This window comes from Hyperolius riggenbachi, chromosome 7, assembly GCF_040937935.1.
Source record: "Hyperolius riggenbachi isolate aHypRig1 chromosome 7, aHypRig1.pri, whole genome shotgun sequence".
Classification (NCBI taxonomy): Eukaryota; Metazoa; Chordata; class Amphibia; order Anura; family Hyperoliidae; genus Hyperolius; species Hyperolius riggenbachi.
This window is the reverse complement of record NC_090652.1, coordinates 36,351,024-36,373,979: the sequence shown is the minus strand read 5'-3', so window position 1 is coordinate 36,373,979 and position 22,956 is coordinate 36,351,024. Positions and strand designations below refer to the sequence as shown.

General features: G+C 43.8%; 1 protein-coding gene across 7 annotated transcripts in view; it reads right to left on the bottom strand.

Annotated features, from left to right (window-relative positions):
• Nucleotides 1-22,956, bottom strand: part of LOC137524250 (nuclear factor 7, ovary-like) — an 82,834-nt gene that overhangs the window by 34,033 nt on the left and 25,845 nt on the right. For 3 of the 7 annotated variants that reach the window (XM_068243888.1, XM_068243889.1, XM_068243886.1), the window contains exons 3-6: nucleotides 21,338-21,483; nucleotides 12,831-12,899; nucleotides 11,685-12,254; nucleotides 2,784-2,879 (exon numbers count right to left, since the gene is read on the bottom strand). In XM_068243888.1, coding sequence (XP_068099989.1) covers nucleotides 2,784-2,879; nucleotides 11,685-12,254; nucleotides 12,831-12,899; nucleotides 21,338-21,483 — 881 coding nt within the window. The remainder of the gene's footprint in view (nucleotides 1-2,783; nucleotides 2,880-11,684; nucleotides 12,255-12,830; nucleotides 12,900-21,337; nucleotides 21,484-22,956) is intronic. The other 4 variants (XM_068243890.1, XM_068243891.1, XM_068243887.1 and 1 more) reach the window with 3 other exon arrangements.

Below are 22,956 nucleotides of genomic sequence, written 5' to 3'. Positions count from 1 at the left end.
TCTGGGGACCGTGTGTAGGTAAATCCTATGTCCTACCTAAGCCTGACGCCGCCTGCCACAGTGATCAGGAGCCATCGTGATTGGCTCCTGATCACTACGATCGCTGGACAATCGTAGTGATCACCATTGGCAGTGGTGGTCGGAAGGGAAGAAGGGGACAGTACTCACCTTCCCCCCGCGATCGTCGCTCCCCACCGCTCTGGCCGGCATCCACGCTCGCTCTGCCTTAACCTCCCTGGCGGTAAGCCCGTGCTGAGCACGGGCTATGCCGCCGGGAGGCACCGCTCAGGCCCCGCTGGGCCGATTTGCATAATTTTTATTTGCTGCACGCAGCTAGCACTTTGCTAGCTGCGTGCAGTGCCCGATCGCCGCCGCTACCCTCCGATCCACCGCTATTTGCGTCGCCGCAGCCGCCCCCCCCCCACGACCCCGTGCGCTGCCTGGCCAATCAGTGCCAGGCAGCACCGTGGGGTGGATCGGAGTCCCCTTTGACGTCACGACGTTGATGACGTCGGTGATGTCATCCCGCCCGTCGCCATGGCGACGGGGGAAGCCCTCCAAGAGATCCCGTTCTTTGAACGGGATCTCTTGATCTCCGATCGCCGGTGGCGATCGGAGGGGCTGGGGGGATGCCGCTGAGCAGCGGCTATCATGTAGCGAGACCTCGTCTCGCTACAGGAAAAAAAAAAAAATTAAAAACGTATTTGCTGCCCCCTGGCGGATTTTGACAAACCGCCAGGAGGGTTAAAGTCAATGGAAACCGCTGCTTTAAAAAAGAAACCAGATACTTACCTAAGGAGAGGGAAGGCTCTGGGTCCTAATGAGCCTCCCCTTAAACTGAATTCTCCATTTATGGGTAGCCAGTGGAGTGAGCCAAAGTTCGGTGCTATGTGGGAATGGCGGGGTTGGCTAGTTAACAGCCTTGCAGCTGCATTCTGTACTAATTGCAGGCAGTGTAGGTCTTTGTTTGGAAGGCCTTTATAGAGAACATTGCATTAGTCCAGCCGTGATGTTCTTTAGGTGAAAGAAGGAATGTTTTACAACAGCTGAGGACTCCTTCACATCTGAGCTGGTTTCAGGGCCCGTTTCCACTAGAGCGAATCTGCATGCGTTTCCTGCATGCACATTCGCATAGCCAATACAAGTGGATCCGACGTTTTAACACGACGTTGATAGTTTACGTTTTCCAAGGTAAAATGAAAGTCCATAGCCTTCCACTTTACCTTTCACATCTAATGCTGCGTTTTTGTGCGTTACGTTTCAACGTTCTCCAGAGCTTTTAGTCGTCTGACGCTTGCGTTACAAATGTAAATCAATGTAAAACGCAAGCTCCAAGAAGAGGATGCGTTTTTAAAACTTAACGCACACAGTTACAGTTGAGTCACAAAAACAATATCCCCTGCAGTTTCCTATGTGCTGTAACAGATTAAAAACGCATAATCATTGCGGTAAAACGCAACGCACCAAAAAGAAACCGCACAAAAATGCACACATCAAAACGTATGCGTTGAGCGTTCTCCAACGCCAGCTCTGATGTGAAAGAGCCCTGAGATTAGATTCTTGAAGCTTAAATACCCAGCAGGCCTCTTGCACACTCCATGCGTTTCCGATTTGCGATTTTACATGTTATTCCGATTTGCGATTTTTAAGCGGTACTGCATGCTGCGTTTTTTCAGCTGTTTTCTTCTTATTTTGCTAGCATCCAGGGAAAATCGGAAATGCAAATCGGATTTGCAGTGTGCAGGGGTCCTCGATCAGTACACCTAGGCTGCACACAAAGTCGGAGTTGTTCAGGTCTGAGCTTTCTGTCCTTAGTGGTGTTGGCTGAGACTGATGCCAAGTAAGTTGCTAGTAGTTGGCACAAATCTTCACATATCTGACACTAATAAGGAACAGCTACTCAATTTACTACAGCCGTATCAGATTGATTACAAAGTACTGTATATTCCGGCGTATAAGACTACTTTTTAACCCCTGAAAATCCTCTGAAAAGTTGGGGGTCGTCTTATACGCCGGGTGCCAGGCTGACCTGTAAATTGCATTGCCGGGTGCTGCAGTCATGGGGCTCTCTGTTTTAGGTGAAAGCTTCCAGCAATCTTGATAGCATATTGCGAGCAGCCGCACGGGTAACAGAGCTGCTTCCTGGTTTGGCGGGGGGGGGGTGTTTGGGGTGGATAGTGGTCAGCTGAGAGATGACGTGTGCGCTCCACTGGTGACATGTGCGCTCACGCTTGAAGAGATTGCCAGAGGAACACACTGTATTGTGGAGCGCACACGTCACCAGCCAAGGTGACCAGGAACCAGGAAGCTGTTCTGCTACTCCCACGAGCGCTGCTAGCAAAAAGCTATAAGGATTACTACAAGCTTTGCCAGCACAGCTCTATCTTCTTTCCCTCCCTGCATGACTGCAGCTTTTATATAGTAATACTATCATTGTGATATTTTTCTATTTACCGGTATATGTCCTAAGATAAATATTTTATAATTCAATAATTTTGATGTGAGGTGCAAAGAGGTTGGTATAAAGGCGTGGGCCAGGTGGATGGAGGAGGCATGTTTTGTGTGTGCAGGTTAGTGAAGGAGGTGGTGAGGTGAGCCAGGGAGTGCATTGAAAGAGGGGTAGTCTTATATGGCGAGTATATCCCAAACTCTATATTTTAACTAGAAAAGTTGGGGGGTCGTCTTATATGCCGGAATATACGAGACAACAGTGGAAGGTTCCCTCCCCTAGGACTCACCCACATATATAAACAACTGAAGGGTGCCTGGAAGTAATAGCTTACCCTGCGCTGCTGAATCGTCTCTGTCTGTTGGTTGTGCAGCTGTTGCGCCACTTTCAGGGCTGCCTCAAGCGGGGTCACTATGATCGACAGCTTTATCTGGAGAGAACACAACACTAGTAATGTAAACTGTGGTTCTTCAATATAGGATGCACATATTCCCAGTGAACTAGTTCATCTCCTTACAGAGGATTTTCAGTATCCCCTTTATTCTTACAAAAGCACTCTCTGAAAAGGAGCTCTGAAAAGATACCACTCAGCTTCCCTACTCATTTGAACGCGATTTTGGCAGTTGGACTAAGCAACTGCAATTCAGTAAGTGCTTCTGTAAATAAAGAAATAACTACGAACCCTCCTCCCTGAGGAGATGGACTAGTTCAAATCCTTACAGATATTTCAAATTTTCACTACCTATTGTAAGTGACAGCAACATAAGAACATTTTAATTTATAGTACATTTACCTCTGGGAGAAATGTACAATTACACATGTATGTATTTTGAATTTTACAATTTTTCATAAGAGTTAATCTTTAAGTGCATTTTGAATTCAATTATGGTTAATACAGCTTTTAAAAATTATATAGCAAATACAGCATAATAATAATAAAAAAAAAAGAGAACTGACATTAAAACTGTAATTAGTGTCTCTTTCACCATTGCTATCAGCAATCTATAGCTGCTTGCCCATTCCCTTTCCTACACTGTCCAGATAGTCTTATTCATGTCCCCTTATTGGAGACTTAGGGCTAGTTCACACTTGCTTTAAAAACGTATCCGTAGCTACGTTTTTTGTCCCGGACAAAAAACTGAGCCACGGATACCAATGTTAAAAACAGGAACAGTACACACTCAAGTTAAAAACGTATCTGGGGGGGGGGGGGGGGGGGGGAGTGGCTGACGTGATGGCGTAGGGAGGCAGATCTTACCTTCCCTCCGAGACTAGCCCTCTCCTGAGAAATGCTGTGCCCGCGGCGTAGAGCGGCCTAGAGGCGAGGGACCCAGCCTGGGAGAGAAAAGCCGGGGTGATTGCTGCGCACAAGCTCCTGATGTGCTAGATGGGGAGTGGTGTGCGGGGGCAAGCGGAGGAAGCAGACCGCGGTATGAGAGCGGATAGAGGCTGCCAGCCGGAGGAACCACGTGACCCAGTGACGAGGAGCTGACGCTGAGGTGTCCAGAGACGGGGAGTCCAGCCTGGGAGAGGAAAACCGGGCGACCGCTACCGACAGGCTCCTGAAGCACCAGACAGGTGACGGAGCATAAGGCAGGAGGACGGAGAAGGACGCAGTGTAAGAGCGGGTGGAGGCTTCTGGCCGGGAGCACCACGTGTTCTAGTGGGGGATCCGGAAACTGAGTCACCGAGAGGAGTGTGGACTACGGAGTATAGAAGTCATCCACTGAACAGCTGGCAAGTGGTCTTGACTGGGTTGGAGAAAGAGGACATGAGTTGAGCAAATGCCAAACAGAGGAGACATCTTTGACAAAGGATTCGAGTGAGCCAGTGGGGACGGCGGAGAGGTGAGAGGACCTTCACTGTCTATATTTAAAAAAAAGGGGTTGAGCCCCGGGAGTTCCCAGGAGTGGGGGGGGGATTTTGGGATAGCCTGGGAGACCCCAGAAAGGAATAGACTGTGTAATAGACTGTGCCTGAGAAAATGGCAGGACGCAACAGAAAGAAAGAGGAGGCAGATGAGAGCCTTAACTCTTCCCAGAGATCAGCCAAAGAATTTTTTCCAAAAGCTGGAAAACAAACAGAAAAACATCAGACAGCCCCACTGGCAGCCGAATCCCAGGAGGTAACCCATAGGAAGCAGGGAAACCTGGAGGACATTTGGCAGCATTTAAAGAACTTACCCACCAAACAAGACCTTACAGACCAGACAGAAAAAATATTAGTAGCAACTAAGGCAGAAGTGGAGCTAATCCGCAATGCCCTGCAAACAACAAATGAAAGAGTGGATAAGTTGGAGACAAGGGTCCTGGAGCTACAGGCAACATTTGCGAAAGAGAGAGATAGACAGACCTGTTATTCCAGTACTTTACGATATCAAGTAGAGGATCTTCAAAATAGATCCAGGCGTAAGAACATTAGAGTCCGTGGACAGCCAGAATCATGTAAACCAGAGGAGTTGCAAACTAAACTGATAGCCACATTTAATGAGTTATTAAAAAGACCTGTAGATCAATTAATAAAAATTGAAAGATGCCATAGAGCCCTGAGACAAACACCTAAGGGTGAAGATGCACCAAGAGATGTTATTTGCCGCCTGCACCACTTTCATGAAAAGGAGGCAATAATGGCAGCTGCTAGGCAACAGGAGACTGTCCTATGTGACTCATCTCGAATCCAACTTTTCCAGGATCTGGCATTTAGCACATTGCAACAGAGGAGGACACTGCGCCCACTGTTGCAAATCTTACAAAAAGAGAAAATACAGTACAGATGGGGGTTCCCATTTAGCCTTATAGTAAGGAGGAATCAGAGATCCTTCTTTTTGAGACACCCAAGGGAGCTTCCAGATTTTTTTGCTTTTTTAGCTATTGCCCTGATAGAGATCCCAGAATGGGACCCAGATGTAGATATGATAATGCAAAAAACCAGAGGATATAATTGAATGCTGTTGATTTGGAGGGCGGAGTTAAGGGGGAGGGAAGGGAAGAAAACCCTTTTTTTTTTTTTTTTCTCCCTCTTCTCCCCCCCCTCTGCCCAGGAGATAATTGATCCAGGGTTGGAATATCCAGGGAGAATGGAGAGGGGGGGATCGGGGGGAGGGGAGGTCTGTCATTCTGGGTCTTCATGCAACACTATACCCCACAGGGCCGAGGGCCCAATAGACGTAGGGAAAAAATTAATAAGACCTACAAGATAGGAGCAGATGGCTCAAAGGCACCCAAAGGGAGTGCCAATGCAGATACGATTTGCATAGAAAATAAACTAGGTATGTATGACAAGAGATGTGGATTGGAAGCAGGTGTGTATGGGAGAGGTGAATGGATGGAGAGGGGGAGGGGGCGAGGAAGGCGGAGGGCCCTAGATCTGAGGAAGATAGATGAATGGTCTTAAAATAATGTCCCTCAATGCTCGAGGTCTCAATAAACCAGAAAAGAGGTCTTCTCTGTTACAAGAGATGCATAGGGCTAAAATTAATGTAGCATTTATACAGGAAACACATTTTAAAAACCCAGCACATCCAAAACTAATAAACAAGAGATATCCCCAGGCTATATACAGCAGTGCAAGCGAGGCAAAAAAGAGGGGAGTCGCTATTATATTTGCTAGGGAGGTGACATTGCAGGAGGAAGAAGTCTATAGAGATGGGGAAGGGAGATTCCTCTTGGTAAAGGGAACATTTGAAAATAGGAAAATAACACTGGGAGTCTTTTATGCCCCAAATAGTAAACAATTGAATTTTCTAGAACAGTATCTGAGAGCGATAGATGACTTTGCTGAGGGGGATATAATACTAGGAGGAGATATGAACTTTACGCTTGAACCGGCAATAGACTCGTCCTCCGGTAAAACTTTTCTCACCTATAAAGGAATCAAAAGGGGTAGAAAAATGTTGCAAGAAAGACAGCTTTTAGATATCTGGCGTCTCCAGCATCCCACGACAAAAGATTATACATTTTATTCGGCCCTACATAACATGTACTCACGTATAGACTGTTTTATGATATCTCACCATCTTCTCTCTGAGTCACTAGATTCATCTATAGGCATTGCTACCCTCTCGGACCATGCCCCCGTATACTTGAAAATAATATTAACAACCAAAAAAGGGAGACCCCCACAATGGAGATTAAATTCATATTTGCTACAAAGAGAAGAAGTCAGAAATAGAATTAAGGATAATATAGAGCTATATTTTAACACCAACAAAGGAGAGGAGACCTCACATATGATCACCTGGGAAGCGCATAAATGCGTGATTAGGGGATATCTTATTCAAGAGGGAAGCAGGGCCAAGAGGGAAGGAGAAAGGATAAAAAAGGAATTATTGAATGAAATTGAGAGACTGGAAAGAGAACACAAAGAAACAAGGATGAGTGATACCCTAGGTAAGTTGACAATAGAAAGGGAAAAATATAAAAAATTAATGTTTACACGAGCTAGGTTCGCGTTCCAGAGATGTCAGAAAACCTACTATGAACACGGGAATAAAGGAGGAAGATTTTTGGCAAGAGCTTTAAAAAACCAGCAGCAGGCTAATTATGTCCCGTTTATCAATGATGCTCATTCTAAGAGACATCATAGAAACGAATCAATGGCGAGAGTGTTTAAAGATTTTTATGAGAAACTATATGGAATAGGAAAAAAGGAGACAGACAATCAGAGAGTTAAAAGAAATAGGGAAATAGATGACTATATCCAAGAATCTGGACTGCCGAAATTATCGGAAGAAGATAGGAAAAGATTAGAAGAGCCTATTTCAATAGAAGAAGTAAAAAGGGCCATAATACATGCTTCAGTTGGTAAAGCACCTGGACCGGATGGATAGGGAGCGGAATATTACAAATGCTTCGAGCCCATCCTGGCCCCATATCTGGCGGATGCACTGAATTCGTTGGTGGAGAGAGGGGACAGATGTGCCCAATTTGGGAGAGATTCTCTGGAATCGCAGATTACGGTAATAATGAAAAAAGATAAAGATCCAAGCCAATGTTCCAGCTATAGACCAATATCATTGTTGAATGTCGACCTGAAATTAGGAGCACATATATTGGCAACACGGTTAACAGGACTGATCCCGGAACTGATCCATCCGGACCAGGCCGGGTTTATATTACATAGGGAGACACGTGATAATGTCACTAGAGCAGTGATGCTCTTACAACACGCCAAAGAATCCCAGTCACCTGTCGTGTGCCTCTCGACGGACGCCGAGAAGGCATTTGACAGGGTAGACCGGGACTTCATGAAAGCAGTCCTCAGACATATAGGGTTGGGGGAGAAGATGCTAAGTCGGATACTAGCTTTAAATTCTACCCCGATGGCCAGAATAAAAGTAAACGGCACTCTATCGGGGCATTTCCAGATATTTAATGGAACCCGACAGGGTTGTCCCCTCTCTCCACTAATATTTGTGCTGACGCTAGAGCCATTTTTGAGGAGGGTAAGAACAAATGTGGACATAGGGGGACTGGTACTGGGGGATAGGATGTATAAAGTGGCAGGTTTTGCAGACGACCTCTTATTTTTTCTGACAAATCCGAGGGTGTCATTACCATGTTTGTTGACGGAATTTAATAGATATAGATACCTCTCTAAATTTAAAATCAACTGGGAGAAATGTGAGGCCCTAGGAATAGAGATAGAACAGAAAGAGATTGAGCAATTAAAAGAAAACTTCCCTATTAAATGGGTTTCACCTACATTAAGGTATTTTGGGATTAACATATCACTAGATGAATATTTTTTATATCGGAGTAATTACAAAGGCATAGCGTCAGAGGTAAAAAGAGATTTGAGTAGATGGAATAGACCGGAATTCTCATGGTTTGGAAGAATTAGTATACTCAAAATGAATGTGATGCCGAGACTGATATATATTTTTCAATCACTACCTATTGCAGTCCCGGCCTCCTACTTTGCCCTATTAAGGAAGGAATTTTTGAGATTTATCTGGTACTCCAAGCCACCACGTATGAAACATAAGCTAATGACCCAGCCCAAGGAGAAAGGTGGACTGGCGGTCCCGAACCCACAGCTATACCATGCAGCAGCCTCCCTAAATAGAATTGTAGACTGGCATAAAAATAAAAGAGAAAAAATCTGGATTGAAATGGAGCAGCTCCTGGTGAACACACCTTTGACAGGGCTGCCCTGGATGAATAGAAAGGTAAGCAATACGCATCCAGCGGGTTGCTTTCTACAGAATGCATTAAAAACACTATACTTGTATAGGCGGAAGATCCAGCTGATTAATCAGCCTTCACCGCTCTTACCGATCTTGGACAATCCAGATTTCGGACAGGGATGCCAGAAGAACTCCTATGGGTCATGGAGGGGACAATACCCACTAAGAGCAAAGATGCTAGTGAGGCAAGGTGAGTGGGAGACTTTGGATAGGTTCTTTGAGGACACATCGAGCCGTAAAATAGAACAGTGGAGTCTCATACAATTTAGATCATTCCTTATGACACAGGGCACAAGAGGCGACTTTTCTAGAGAATTAACTCCGTTTGAGAAATTATGTATGGAAGAAGGGCGAAGTAAGGGCTCCCTTTCAAAAATGTATAATATGCTTAATGTAGGCCAAGAACTGACAAGTAATTGGAGAACTAAATGGCAGAGAGATATACAAAGGGAACTTACGGAAGAGGAGTGGAAAAATGTCCTGTACTTCATGCATAGGAGTTCGGTTTCTACCAGGATCCAGGAAGCGGGAGTGAAGTTGGTGAGTAGATGGTATTACACCCCTGACAGACTGGGAAAGATGTTTGGGGGCGCAGACGTGGGATGCTGGAGATGCAACAGGGAAAGGGGGAACCTGATACATATCTTCTGGAGTTGCCCAAATATCAAGCCATATTGGAAGGAAGTGAGAAAATATATAAGGGAAATAATGTGATGGGAGCCACCGGAAAAAACAGAGTTCTTTTTTAATGTAACGCATCCACCGTTTTCGTTCCATCACTGTGCAACGGAAACGGTGCACCAATCGCAGGGCTAAAGAATGTACTATAACATCCAAGTTATAGTCTTTCAATGCGTTGCATTAGGGGCACTTTATGCGACCTTAACGTCGCATCAAATGCAACGTCCCACTGTAAAAGAGGCCTTAAAGTTGAGTTTTACACAGCAAATTTACCTGCAAACAGCTTCAATAGTTTATGATTATTTATTCCTGTGATACAATGAGAACGGCCATGTTCGGTTTGTCACATTACACACAGGCAAGCTGATAGCATCCCCAGCCCTCAGTCTGTGAAAACTTCACTCCCCTCTCCTCCTCCCCTCTGCCTCTGAAATCTCTGGCTAGTAACCTCCTCCTCCTCCTGCCCAGACTGAGCTCCCATAAGTCCTTGCTACAGTGCCAAGGCACAAAAGGAGCTGTGGGCGAGGCTTGTTTAGTTTATAGGGAATTCGAGTATTAAAACAAAATAAAAAAAGTATTTGGCTTGAGGAATGCCCTATAAACTATATGAAAGGAACACAACTATGCAATGTGTAAAAGTTTATCTCGGATCCACTTTAAATTAAACCTGAGATAGGGACTTAGGCAAAAAAATATACATACCTGGGGCTTCCTCCAGCCTCCTAATAGCGTCAGCACTGACTGGCCCATGCTGGAGGATTTTTCAGGGCCAAAACGAGGAGGCGGAATAGGACGGCGAGGGAGCGATAAGCCTGGAGGAAGCCCCAGGTATGTATATTTTAAGTCCCCATCTCAGGTACACTTAAAAGGCAACTGAGCACATGAAAAAATGTTTTACACTGAACTTGGGGGTCTGTACGGCTGATATTGTGGTGAAACCCCTCCCACAGTGTGATGTCATGACCATGGTCCTAACAGTTTGCTGTCTGTGAATCTCGTTGCATTGCGGGACACAGTGGCTGTTTCCAACTGCCAAACAAGCAGAATCTCCCTCTGTGCACAGAACTCTCATTCGCGGACATTCCGTACAGATCACCTGGCAGGACTAAAGATGTCACCACCAGTGATACATTTCGGAACGTCAGGGAGAGGAAAGATTTTACAATGTGCAAACACTGACTAAATACAGTAATCTATAAATGAATATTGTGAAATATAAGCAATATTATTCATTATGTTATTTTCACTACAGTTCTTCTTTACAGCTGACAGGCTATGTGAGAAATATCAAGTTTATGTGAATTTATATATATATTTTTATATATTTATAAAAATATAAATATAAGGAAGGCAATTTTAGTTAATATCTTAGATATAGGAAGTGGAAGCAGGGCTGTGGAGTCGGTACAAAAATCTTCCGACTCCAACTCCTCAGTTTATGAAACCACCGACTCAGACTCCAGGTACTCAAAATATCTCTGACTCCTCAACTCCGACTCCACAGCCCTGAGTGGTAGGATAGAAGACTAAATTGCAGTGCACCAACCAGGCTTAACTCTACGGTATGCACTGAACTGGAAAGAAGTGTCTAGCCTCTCACCACCACTTGGTCGTAACTTTGACAAAAAGATCAGTTAAGCAACACATATTGTACTACAAATTAGTATAGGCATGTATAAAAAAAAAAGAAAAAAAAAAAAAAAAACAGAATAAAGGAAGGTGTGTCAGGGTTGGCTTAACTGCAAAGAGCACAACAACCGGCTCATTAAACCAACGCTTCATTATTGCACTTTGTAGACCACAAATTAGATCATCAATCAAGTGTGAGCATATCAAAGTCTCAACACTGAGACACTTGTGTGATTTAGAATGATAATTTTTTTATGATCTGATGAAGTGGATGTAACCTTCAAAACGTGTTAACGATGTACAATTATCAAAGCTTGGCTTTCTACGCTGGTTTTGAGGTCTGTTCGGAGGCAACTTACATGGTTACTCCATCTTTTAATACATACAGGGAGCCTTTTAATGTCTTCTGATTTCTACAAGAAGCCATCAGCAGGGAGGCGTGGTTACAGGTGAGAGAATCCTTCATTCTTTACAAGCCCATGTGACTAAAGGGGGAGTGTTTTAGACAGGATATGAACAGGCAGTTGCTGAAGTCTATAGATTGATACAGCAACTACTGTATTTTTATTTAAAAAAAACCAAGTATCTTTTACAGAATATTTTAAATGCATAATGCATTGAAAAAATGTGGATACAGATTTAAAAAAAAAAAATGCAGTGGTTAACATCACCCATAGCATTTGTCCCCATGTCTCTCCGAACGCAACTTCCTGCCTTGTATAGTATTATGATACTTACTCTGTACATCTCACATGCATCTGAGACGGGCAGGAACCTGTGACCGGCGTGTTTCAGGGAGTCCCGACAGATAGTACAACTCAGGGCTCCATCAGTCCAGCAGAAGAGCTTCACCTTCTCATCATGCTCAGGGCAGTTTGTGAAGACTTTGGACTTTCTTCTCTGTACAGGCTTCGCCAGAGGGAGAGTGGTGATTGCACCAGCCGTCTTCACCAGGTTGGCAGGGGCCTGGGTCATGGTGGACGCCTTCTTAGTCATGACTTCATTGCAGTCGGGACAGGTGAAGGTGTTCTTATTCTTCCAGGCATTGTCCAAGCAGTGTCGGCAAAAGTTATGGCCACACGTGACCACCACAGGATCCTTGACCATCGCTTTGCACAAAGGACATCTCAAGTCCTTGGCAATATTGTCAGAATTCACTAACTGCTTGCTTATTCCAGGTTTAAAGCTTTCAGTGATTTTCCCGGATGCCATCTTACGGTTTGCTGGTGCTGCCAAGTTCTTAGCAACATGTTCAGCTCCCACTAGTTGGTTGAATGTCGGCGTTTTAGTAACTTCCTTCTTTGCTTTCTAAAGGGAGAGAATGAATTGTGAGGGGATGTAGCAGAAACAGTAGAAACACCAGCAACAGAGCCCAGAATATTCACATATAACCAGCCTTGTCATAGAAATAGTACTTGGAGTGGAATGAAACCCAGCATTTCTTCTTTGCTCTAAAATATTATTTACAGCATATTATATACTACCACCATTTTTTTTTTACTAGAACAGCATTCAAAGGGTTAACACAGGACTTACAAGTTCCCTGCCGGGAAATCTGGACGCATCCGAACTGCAGATAATGTTATCTTGTGTTTACTTAATTGTATCAAGTGAGGAATGCGACACATTCTCTGACTGTGCAGACACTCCTGAACACAGACAGACACTCAGAAAGCATTTCTGCTTAAATTAAAAGATGAATAAAATGCAACGTCAGCTCTCATAGCAATAAAAGTGTACTCTGGGAACTTATAATTTTTTAATGAATAATAATACTTATGCACAAAAGCAAATATGATAACTGTATGGCATATAAAAAGTAGGAAAACGTGTTTTTATTGAATTTTATGTTAGGGTATTATACCCCTTTAACCATATGCATACCGGCAGTATCTGGCCAGCTCCAACCGGTTGGCTGATTATCAGCGTTTCAGTAACTTCCTTCTTTGCTTTCTAAAGGGAGAGAATAAATTGTGAGGGGATGTAGCAGAAACAGTAGAAACACCAGCAACAGAGCCCACAGTATTCACATACAACCAGCCCTGTCACAGAAATAGTACTTAAAGTGGTCTGAAAGCCAGCATTTCTATTGTGCTCTAAAAGATTCCCCGTAGCTTTAAAGCTACTATCTCAGAAAAAAATTGTAGCAAAACATCAATGAAATGGTTAAACAAAGCACTTTGTCCTGCTATTCAGCTTCAAATCCACATCCAAACTGGGGATAACATTATCTTTGTTTACTTTCCAATGTTGATACATTGGCCTCAATTCACTAAGCTTAACTCCTGTCTTTAATAACTCTTCTGAGCTGTTTTACAGTTATCACCATGGTGATATAATTGTGATAACTGTAAAACAGCTCAGAAGAGTTATTAAAGACAGGAGTTAAGCTTAGTGAATTGAGGCCAATGTGTGTAACAAGTAAAAAACACTTATAGCAGTATCTAGACAGCTTCAACCGGTTGGTTGATTATCAGCATTTCAGTAACTTCCTTCTTTGCTTTCTAAAGGCAGAGAATAAATTGTGAGGGGATGTAGCAGAAACAGTAGAAACACCAGCAACAGAGCCCACAGTATTCACATACAACCAGCCCTGTCACAGTCAGAGATAGTACTTAACCATATGCATACCAGCAGTATCTGGCCCCTTAAGGACCAGAGACTGCTGGTACAGGAAACGGGGGCCTACCATTGTCACGCCACACAGATCTGCCGCTACCGCCCTACCGTCACTGAAACTCACTCGCCCTGCTGTCGCTATAATAACATAGCTCTGTGAGCCAGTTTGGAGATGATTTCATTGACTCCTGACCCTGTGATCAATGTAAGCCAATGAGATTGGCTCACAGTGATCACAGGGTAAGAAGTCAATGAAATCGGCTCCTGACTGGCTCACAGAGCTCTGCCGTCATACCAACAGCAAGGCGAGTGAACTTCAGCAACGGAGAAGTGGCATGATTGGCGGTAGCGTGCGGCGGGCTAATTGAAATCTACACCCTGACAGTAATAATGGGTGTTAATAATACAGGACTGTGGGGGTCTCAGGGTTAAATACTTACCTGATCCGAGGTAATTCTTTGAGGCAGGTGATCGCTCCGCCCCCCTCATAACTGCAGCCGTGGCGGGGTTTTCCCCAAATCTATGTTGAGGCTGTGGCCACTCACATCTGTGCTGACATGGCCTGCCCCACCTTGGCAGCCGTGGCCTAATTCATGGCTTTTGAGTTGGGGCAGGCCACGGCAACGCAGGTGTAGGTTTCTCTATTTCTTGGTTTTGCCTCAGAAACTGTATTTGTAATGTCATTTCACAAGTTTTCTATTGGATTAAAGAGAGACCGTAGCCAATATTTGAACTTCATCCCAATCTGTAGCTGATATCCCATTTTACATGAGAAATATTTCCCTTTTCACAAACTGATCATCAAGGGGCTCTGTATGGCTGATATTGTGGTGAAACCCCTCCCACAGTGTGGTGTCAGGACCATGGTTCTGACATCACACTGTGGGAGCCTTGCTGCATTGTGGGAGATAACAGCTGTTTCCAACTGCCAAACAAACAAGCAGCTTCTCCTTCCACTGATATCAAATGCCAGCAGTAACAATGTCACTATGTGATAAATGTCAGAATGCAAATCAGGGAGAGGAAAGATTATACAAAGGCCAAACACTGACTAAATTCTTCATACATAATTATTGTAAAAATGAAGTACTTTATTACATTATTTTCACTGGAGTTCCTCTTTAAGGTCCAGGGATTGGGCTAGCCACTATATAACGTCAATCTTGTTGGTCTGTAACCAAGATGTTGCACGTTTACTAGTGTGTTTGGGGTCGTCTTATTGGAACACCCATTTCAAGGGTATTTCCTCTTCAGCATAAGGCAGACTGACCTCTTCAAGGATTCTGATGTATTCAAACTGATCAATGATCCCTGGTATGCGATAAATAGGCCCAACACCGTAGTATGAGAAGCATCTCCATATGCTTGCTCCACCATCCTTCCCCGTCTTCTCAGTGTACTGTGGCTTGAATTCAGTGTTTGGAAGTCATCTGACAAACTGTCTCCAGCAACTAGACCCAAAAAGAACAATCTTGTCAGTCCACAAAATGTTGCACCATTGCTCTTTAGGCCAGTCAATGTGATCTTTGTCAAATTGTTACCTTTTCAGCGCATCTTTTATTCCCTAACAGTGGGACTTTGCGGGGGCTTCTTGCAGATCGTTTGGCTTCAAGGCGTCTTCTAATTGTAACAGTACTCGCAGGTCACTTTAGACCTTCTTTGATCTTCCCGGAGATAATTGTTGGCCGAGTCCTTGCCATTTTGGCTATTCTATCTATTCAAATGGTATTTTTTCGCTTTCTTCCACGTCTTTCAGGATTTGGTTGCCCTTTTAAAGCATTTGCAAGCATTTTAGTGGAGCAGCCTATCATTTTCTGCACTTCTTTATACGTTTTCACCTCTCCAATCAACTTTTTAATCATGGTTGCTGTTCTTCTGAACAATGTCTGTAACGACCCATTTTCCTCAGAATTTCAGAGAGAAATGCACTATAACCAGCATGTACAACATTTTCTTCCTTCCTTCAAGAGAACCCGTGACCAATAATTGAACTTCATCCCAATCAGTAGCCGATACCCCCTTTTACATGAGAAATCTATTCCTTTTCACAAACGGATAATCAGGGGGTTCTGTATGGCTGATATTGTAATGAAACCCCTCCAACATAAAACTGTGAGGACCATGGTTCTGGTAGTTTCCTGCCTGTGAACCTCATTGCATTGTGGGAAATAACAGCTGTTTTACTGTTTACAGTGGTTTCCAACTGCCAAAAAAGCAAGCAGCATGTCCTGTCACTGACATCACCTGCCAGCAGGAAAAATGTCACCATGTGATAAATGTTAGAATGTAAATCAGGGAGAGGAAAGATTTTACAATGGGCAAACACTTACTAAATCATTTATACATAATTATTGTAAAAATGAAGCAATTTTTTATTACATTATTTTCACTGGAGTTTCTCTTTAAATAAGGGCAACAATTGCCACCTGTTTCTCAAAAAATGAATGACCTCACTAACTGAACTCCACACTGCTATTATGAACACGCCCCTTTCAATTAGTGATTCAATTACACAAAATCAGTGGCATGCATCAGAATAGATTTTATTCACCAAGTACAGGATATTGTACAAAGAATTGTTGGCAAAACAGAACAGCATACCTTCATGGACAAAGAACATACACATAAATAACATACTTAACATATAGCAATTCACATTTCGCAGTGCAGTGTGGATAGCTAGACTGGGCAGAAGGGGGGCTAAGGGCCAGGACAGCTTGGGGAAAGAATGCGTTCCAGTGTCTGGAGCTCCTGGTGGAGATAGTCCTGAATCAGTAACCCGATGGGAGTAGGTTGAGGTAGCGGTTGCAGGGGTGGGAGGAATCCTTGGCAATCCTAGCTGCCCTGGATTGCAGTCTAGAGTGGTGCAGGAGGTCTAGAGATGGGAGGGGGGTTTCGATGGTCTTCTCAGCAGATTTTATAACTCTGTAGTTTGAGCCTGTCCCAAGCATAGGCGCCCGGGTACCATATGTTAATGAGGTGCAGAGAATCGACTCGATGGTGGAGGAGTAATAGCAAGTCAAGAAGGATGAGGGGCATGCAATCTGAAGGAGTATCCTTCCCACAGTAGGTTGCTAAAGATGGTGGTACCTATGAGGTAAGCGCTGGGGACTTTGGAGCCCTCAATGAAAACCAGGGGGAGTTCAGGAGGGTTATTCTTGAAATCGATGGTCAGTTCAAAAGTTTGTATTGAATTGAGGATAAGCTTATTGTCCTTACACCAGTTGCAGATCCACTTGGACCTGTAGGTAAGGAAGTCCTTCAGCCATGTGCAGAGTTGTATCAGCTTATTGTAGAGGAGGTTGGGGCTGATAGTATTGAAGGCAGAGCTGAAGTTTGAGGAGGAGAATTCTGGCATAGGTGGCTTGTTTGTCCAGGTGGGACAGGATGTACTCCAGGCTAATGTTGATCGTGTCATCTATGGACTGGTTTGTTCTGTAGGCGAACTGGAGAGTCAGTTCGGTCATTGGTGGCAACTTTCAAGTGAGACAGGACCAGCCTTTCAAAGAGTTTCATGACATTTGAAGTTAGGGTGATTAGTCTGAAGTCGTTAAGGTCAACAGCACCTGGTTTCTTCTGGACAGGAATTATGGTGGACTTCTTCAAGCAGGTGGGAACTTTGCGTTCCCTCAGGGCAGGGATGTCAAACCAGTCCTTCGAGGGCCAAGGTCCTCACACATTTTTGACACAGCTCGAATTAATCGATGGGTCTGAACCAGGCAAGGTGTGGTCCATCAGATAGAACACATTCCTCTCATTCTCAGTCCATCCTAAACACTGGCATGAATCTGGCCCTCCAGGCCTGGAGTTCGACACCTGTGCCTTAGTGATTGTGAGAGCAGGGTAGAGAACAGGAGCCAGCTGGGCAGTGCAGGTTTATAGGCACTGTGTTTCTTGGATTAAGTTAGCAGAGAAGCTTCAGGACCACCCCCTTGTCTATTAGAGGGACTTGGTGGGTGGGATAATCATGTTTTTGATGGTGAATGTGAGCTTGGACAGTGTCCTGCAGTAGAACCTGTTTAGTGCCTCAGGCAGCTCAAAGCTAGGGACCCCCCCCCCCCCCTTGGGGGAGGAGATTCTTGTAGTTGGTGGCTGATTTGAGTCCTTTCCACACCTCCTGCAAGTTGTTTTAGCTGAGGCTCAGTCTCAGTTTGTCAGAATAGACCTTCTTAGCGGCTCTAACTTTCCTGTTGAGGGAGTTCCTGGCTTTCTTGAACTGCTCTGTGGTACCAGACCTATGGACCTCCTCCTTGGCGCACGAAACCAAGGTTTAGAGTTGGAAAACACCCTGCGAGTTTTTTAGGGCATACAAGTCTCTTTGCAGAAACTGTCCTGAGTGCTGGCTTGGAGGACTCACGGCGGCGTCCTGTAAGGGGGAATTAGTTTTACAAGGCAGTGGTCGGAGTTCCCAAAGGCGGCCTGAGGGGCAGCTTTTTAAGCAACCTTGAGAACGGTGTAACAATGGTCCACATTACTGCATCTCCGAGCGAAGATTGGCTTTGTTAAAATCTCCCATGATGATGAAGAGAGCATCTGGCAGGGTAGTTTCCAAGTGTGAGATAGTGTCGCTTAGGGAGCGCAGGGCTTTCTTGACATTTTTGTCCAGAGTGATGTAGACCCCGGCAAGCGCATAGGAGGAGAACTGCTATGAAGGTCTGACGTTGAGGAGGAGTTCTAAGGGGAACAGCATTTGTCCAGAATGGTAGTGTCTGGGCACCACGCAGAGTTGACATAGAAGCAGACCCAACCTCCCCTTTTCTTACCTGATGCGATAGGGTCTCTGTCAGCACAGAAGAGGTTAAATTTTGGGAGATTAAAGGAGCGGTCTGGGATGTTATCGTTGAGCCAGGTCTCTGTGAAGCAGAGGATGGGGGTGTGGTTGGTCTGGGACTTGGAGCTGAGTAGCAGGAGCTTGTCAAGCTTGTTTGGAAGGGATTGAACGTTTGTGAGGAAAATAGATGGGATGGCTGTTCACAGCCCCTTCTTTTTTAAACTTACAAGAACACCAGCATGTCTCCCTCTGTGCTGCTTGTTACCTTGTGGCTGTGCATCGCCATTGTTGAGGAGGTAGATGAGGTCATGCCTGTCATAAGGGTTGGGTCTGCTGGATTTCTATTACTCTGCTACACCTGCTAGTAAATTATTTGCCATGTAGACATATAATTTCTAACAAAAACAGGGATTGATCAGGTTAGTGATGCCTGACACCTATTATTTTGAACTCAAATATACAAATGAATATTGTAAAATCTAAGAAAGTTTATTATGTTATTTTCACTACAGTTCCTCTTTGACTCAAGCGTACATATTTATCTATTTGATTAATCATGAAGTATATTTTGACTACACAGCATTGGTACATGGACCCTGAGAGACTGGATGACTTTAGCAGATACTTGGTAGACGACAGTACACTTCTGGTGATGAATACTATTTGAAGGAAAATTAACAAATGCACACTTCAAATACCACAAGACTCAATTTGCATACTGACAGAACAGACATGCTTATGTTTCCATTCTCATTTCCTTAAAGGATACCAGAGGTGTCATGTGACATGATGAGATAGACATGGGCATGTACACTGCCAAGCACAAAAATAACTATGCTGTGTTCCTTTTTCTGCCTGAAAGTGTGAAATATCAGGTATGTAAGTGGCTGATTCAGTCCTGACTCAGACAGGAAGTGACTACAGTGTGACCCTCACTGATAAGAAATTCCAACTATAAAAACACTTTCCTAGCAGAAAATGGCTTCTGAGAGCAGGAAAGAGATAAAAGGGTTAATAGTTCATAGATTTTAGCTCTGGTATACTTCAATGAATGTGTAATTGAGCAAAAACAATAAAAAAAACAGTTAAAACTTAAAAAGTAGATATAAACAGAAAATAAAACTGGAATATCTTAAAAAGTCATTTTGAGTAGAAGGAAGATAGATACGATTGTTTATTTCATTAGTTTATTTTTGCCTCAGATGTCCTTTAAGGTGAGTTATTTGCCTACATGGATACTGCTATAGTGCTGGTGATGTCTGCACTATGTACATCATCTTGACCAATTCCGGTGCACACTCTGCATGGTGATTCTCCTTCGTTATCTGAAGTGTTTGTCAGGCACAGAGAAGTGTTTTGTTATTTCTGCGTCTGAAGGGGGACAATAACATTCTGTGCTTTAAAACAGGCCAGTGGAAATGTTACAAAACAACCACCGACTCCAGGTAACCCAAATTGCTGTGACTTCTTGCCTTTGACTCCTTAGCCTAATACTTACCAGGGCTATGGATTCGGTACAAAAATCGCCCAACTCCTCAGTTTATGAAACCACCGACTCCAGGTATTCCAAATTGCTCCGACTCCTTAACCTAATACTTACCAGGGCTGTGGAGTTGGTACAAAAATCATCCGACTCTAACTCCTCCGTTTATGAAACCACTGACTCCAGGTACCCAAAATTGCTCTGACTCCAACTCCTTAGTCTAATGCTGGGTACACACTATGAGATTTTCTGGTCGATTTACTGTCAGATCGATTATTTCCAACATGTTCGATTTCCTTTTCGTTCGTTTTCCGAGCATTTTCCGATCGATTTCCTATTAAAGTGCACAGAAATCGATCGGAAAATGCTCGGAAATCGATCGAAAAGCTAATCGGACATGTTGGAAATAATCGATCTGACAGTAAATCGACCAGAAAATCTCATAGTGTGTACCCAGCATAATACTTACCAGGGATGTAGAATTGGTAGGATAATCCTCCAACTCCTCGACTCCAACGCCCTGCTTTAAAAGGGGGGCTCAAATTTCATCCGTAGGAAGTGGCTGAACTGCCAGATCAGCTAGTCCTTCCGCAACTGATATTCAGCAAAGGAATGCTGGATACCCTGTGTGCTCAGTCTGCTGTCCTATTTGCTATGGTTAACAGCATCGTTTAAGCCCCCAGAAATCGTTCAGGGGGGCAAGATCCTTCATGGCCTACAGCACCAAGTAGTAACCGAGTATGAAAGGATTGCAAAGCGAGGAGCCATCTGCCCCATACTGTAGCTGCTCTGGCCACTGGGCAGATTTGTCCATGTTCATCATTCACACTCCGCACTTCAGTCAGAGAGAGTCCCACATGCGTTTGCAGCAGATGACATTTTCTCCATTGCCCACATTATCTCTAGTAGTGGTAACAAAGCTGCCATTTTGTCTCTGTTGTGGAGGTGTGGACACGTGTAAGTGTCACAAATAAGTAGCATGGTGCTGAGAGGCCTTTTCTGCAACCATAATAAGTCAGGTGCCCCTTGGTAATGAACACACACCATGCTTGATAAACGGGTTCTCTTTGCTAGCTAGCGTGGTAGCTGTATTTTGTATTGTGCACCTCTGTGCAGGGCTGTGGAGTTGGTACAAAAAATTATCCGACTCCTCAGTTTATGAAACCACAGACTCAGAGTACCCAAAATTGCTCCGACTCTTTAAACTAATACTTACCAGGGCTGAGGAGTTGGTCCAAAAATTATCCAACTCCGATTTCTCAGTTTATGAAACTACCAACTCCAGTTGGTACGCAAAAATTGCTCAGATTCCTCAACTCCAACTCTACAGCCCTGCCTTTGTGGCAAGTTATAATCAGGCAGAGCAGTCACCATTCCCCAGAGGGGATCCACCATACTGCCAACTAGTGGTGGGCCTCTGGTAGTGCACAGTGTGATACAGTATGAGGCACTAGGTGCTCCCAGTGGGACAACGGATAATCCCAATATGCCAGGGCTGGCTGGAGAGCCTTGCATTACCTTCGCCTTAGGCTCTGCATCTCCCTGCTTCTGAGACGTTGTTTTGGATGCCTCTGGGTCCTCCTCATTGGCCGCATCCTCTTCCTTCACTGCTTCGGTAAGCACCAAGCAAGGTTTCTCCACCCACTGGTTTTTCTTGCGGTTCACTGCGGAAAAAGTGAGCTCATAACAGGCAGGTTCATAATACAAAAATATGTGGAGATAACTAGCTGTAGCTCAGAGAATAAACTTACCACCAAAAGCCTAAATCTAATGTTCACAGTTAATTACATATAAATAATCACATAGGTAACCATGGAGTCTACAGTCTACCAAAGACTAAATTTAATCATATTTTTACCAGGTTGTGGAGTCTGTACAAAAATGATCTAACTTCTCAGTTTAAGAAACCACTGACTCTAGGTATCCAAAATTGCTCTGACTCCACAGCTCTGAATAAAACGGTCAGTGCATCTGACTGGCCATTTTTCAAGCTGTATACAAGCGGAAATTAATACCATCTAGTCTATGATCTGTCTCGATTACTGCTTTATGTGGGAGGCACACTCCAGAAGACCCGATCTATATAAAAACTGGTCTCAACACTGATTCTGAAATGTCCACAGGCAGTTTTACTCGATGAAAATAAAAAGACTCAAAGTAGAATCCAAAGTGTCGCCACTTGCAATAAAAGCATTCAGGGATGTTTTCAGAGCTTTCCTATAAGTAAAAAGATGATGCATCTGCAAGGTACACACAGGATTACCTCAATAACTTACTCAAATCTATAACTGAATAGTTCACAAAATGGCCGCTGAGCAGGGAGTGACAGTTGGGATACGCCAACTAGCTAAATCCTGAAGGGGAACTGGAATATTCTACTACAAAAAATATAAAATGTTAAATAACATTCAGAGAGACTGTTGTGACAGCAAACTCCCCATCTGGTATTGGTAGATTCCACTATCAATTTTTAAATGTAAACATTAACATAAAACTGAAGACTTGTCCTCTGGATCTGCAAAACAAGAAGAGAGAGAAAAAACATAAAACAATAACATTAATCCTTGATGCAGATCTCTAACGAGTCTCCCACCACCGAAAATATGATGCAATTCTATAGTCTCTGAAGGCATCAAGCTGCTTCCTAAGATTGGGTAGAATTCTTCATATGACAGAAGGTGTAAGGTTTTTTGCACACTACAAGTGATTCTGATTTTTTATACGATTCGATTTTTGATTCCAAGTAAAAAACTGCATGCTGCTACTTTTTTTTATTTTTTTTTAAATTGGATTCAAAAATCCATTGTATAGATTGTATAAAAAAATAAAATCAGGATCGCATGTAGTGTACAAGAGGCCTCAGTCTCTGTAATCATGGACATCTAAAACCTTTAGGGAATTTCCATTTTATCCACTTTGGATGAAGATCAGCTTGTGAGCATCCCAATTGGTGACTCTCTCTGTTAGTTGCTAGAGTATCAGTCTTCCTTTTGTAGTAGTGGGTGTGACAAAACCCAATTGTTCCAACAGAATCTAGTGAATCGTTTCTCTGCTTCTGAAATCCGATGAGAGTCTTGATGAGAAGTGACCTTACGACTCAGTTGATCCTGTGCGCTGCATGAAGTCTTTAATCTGAA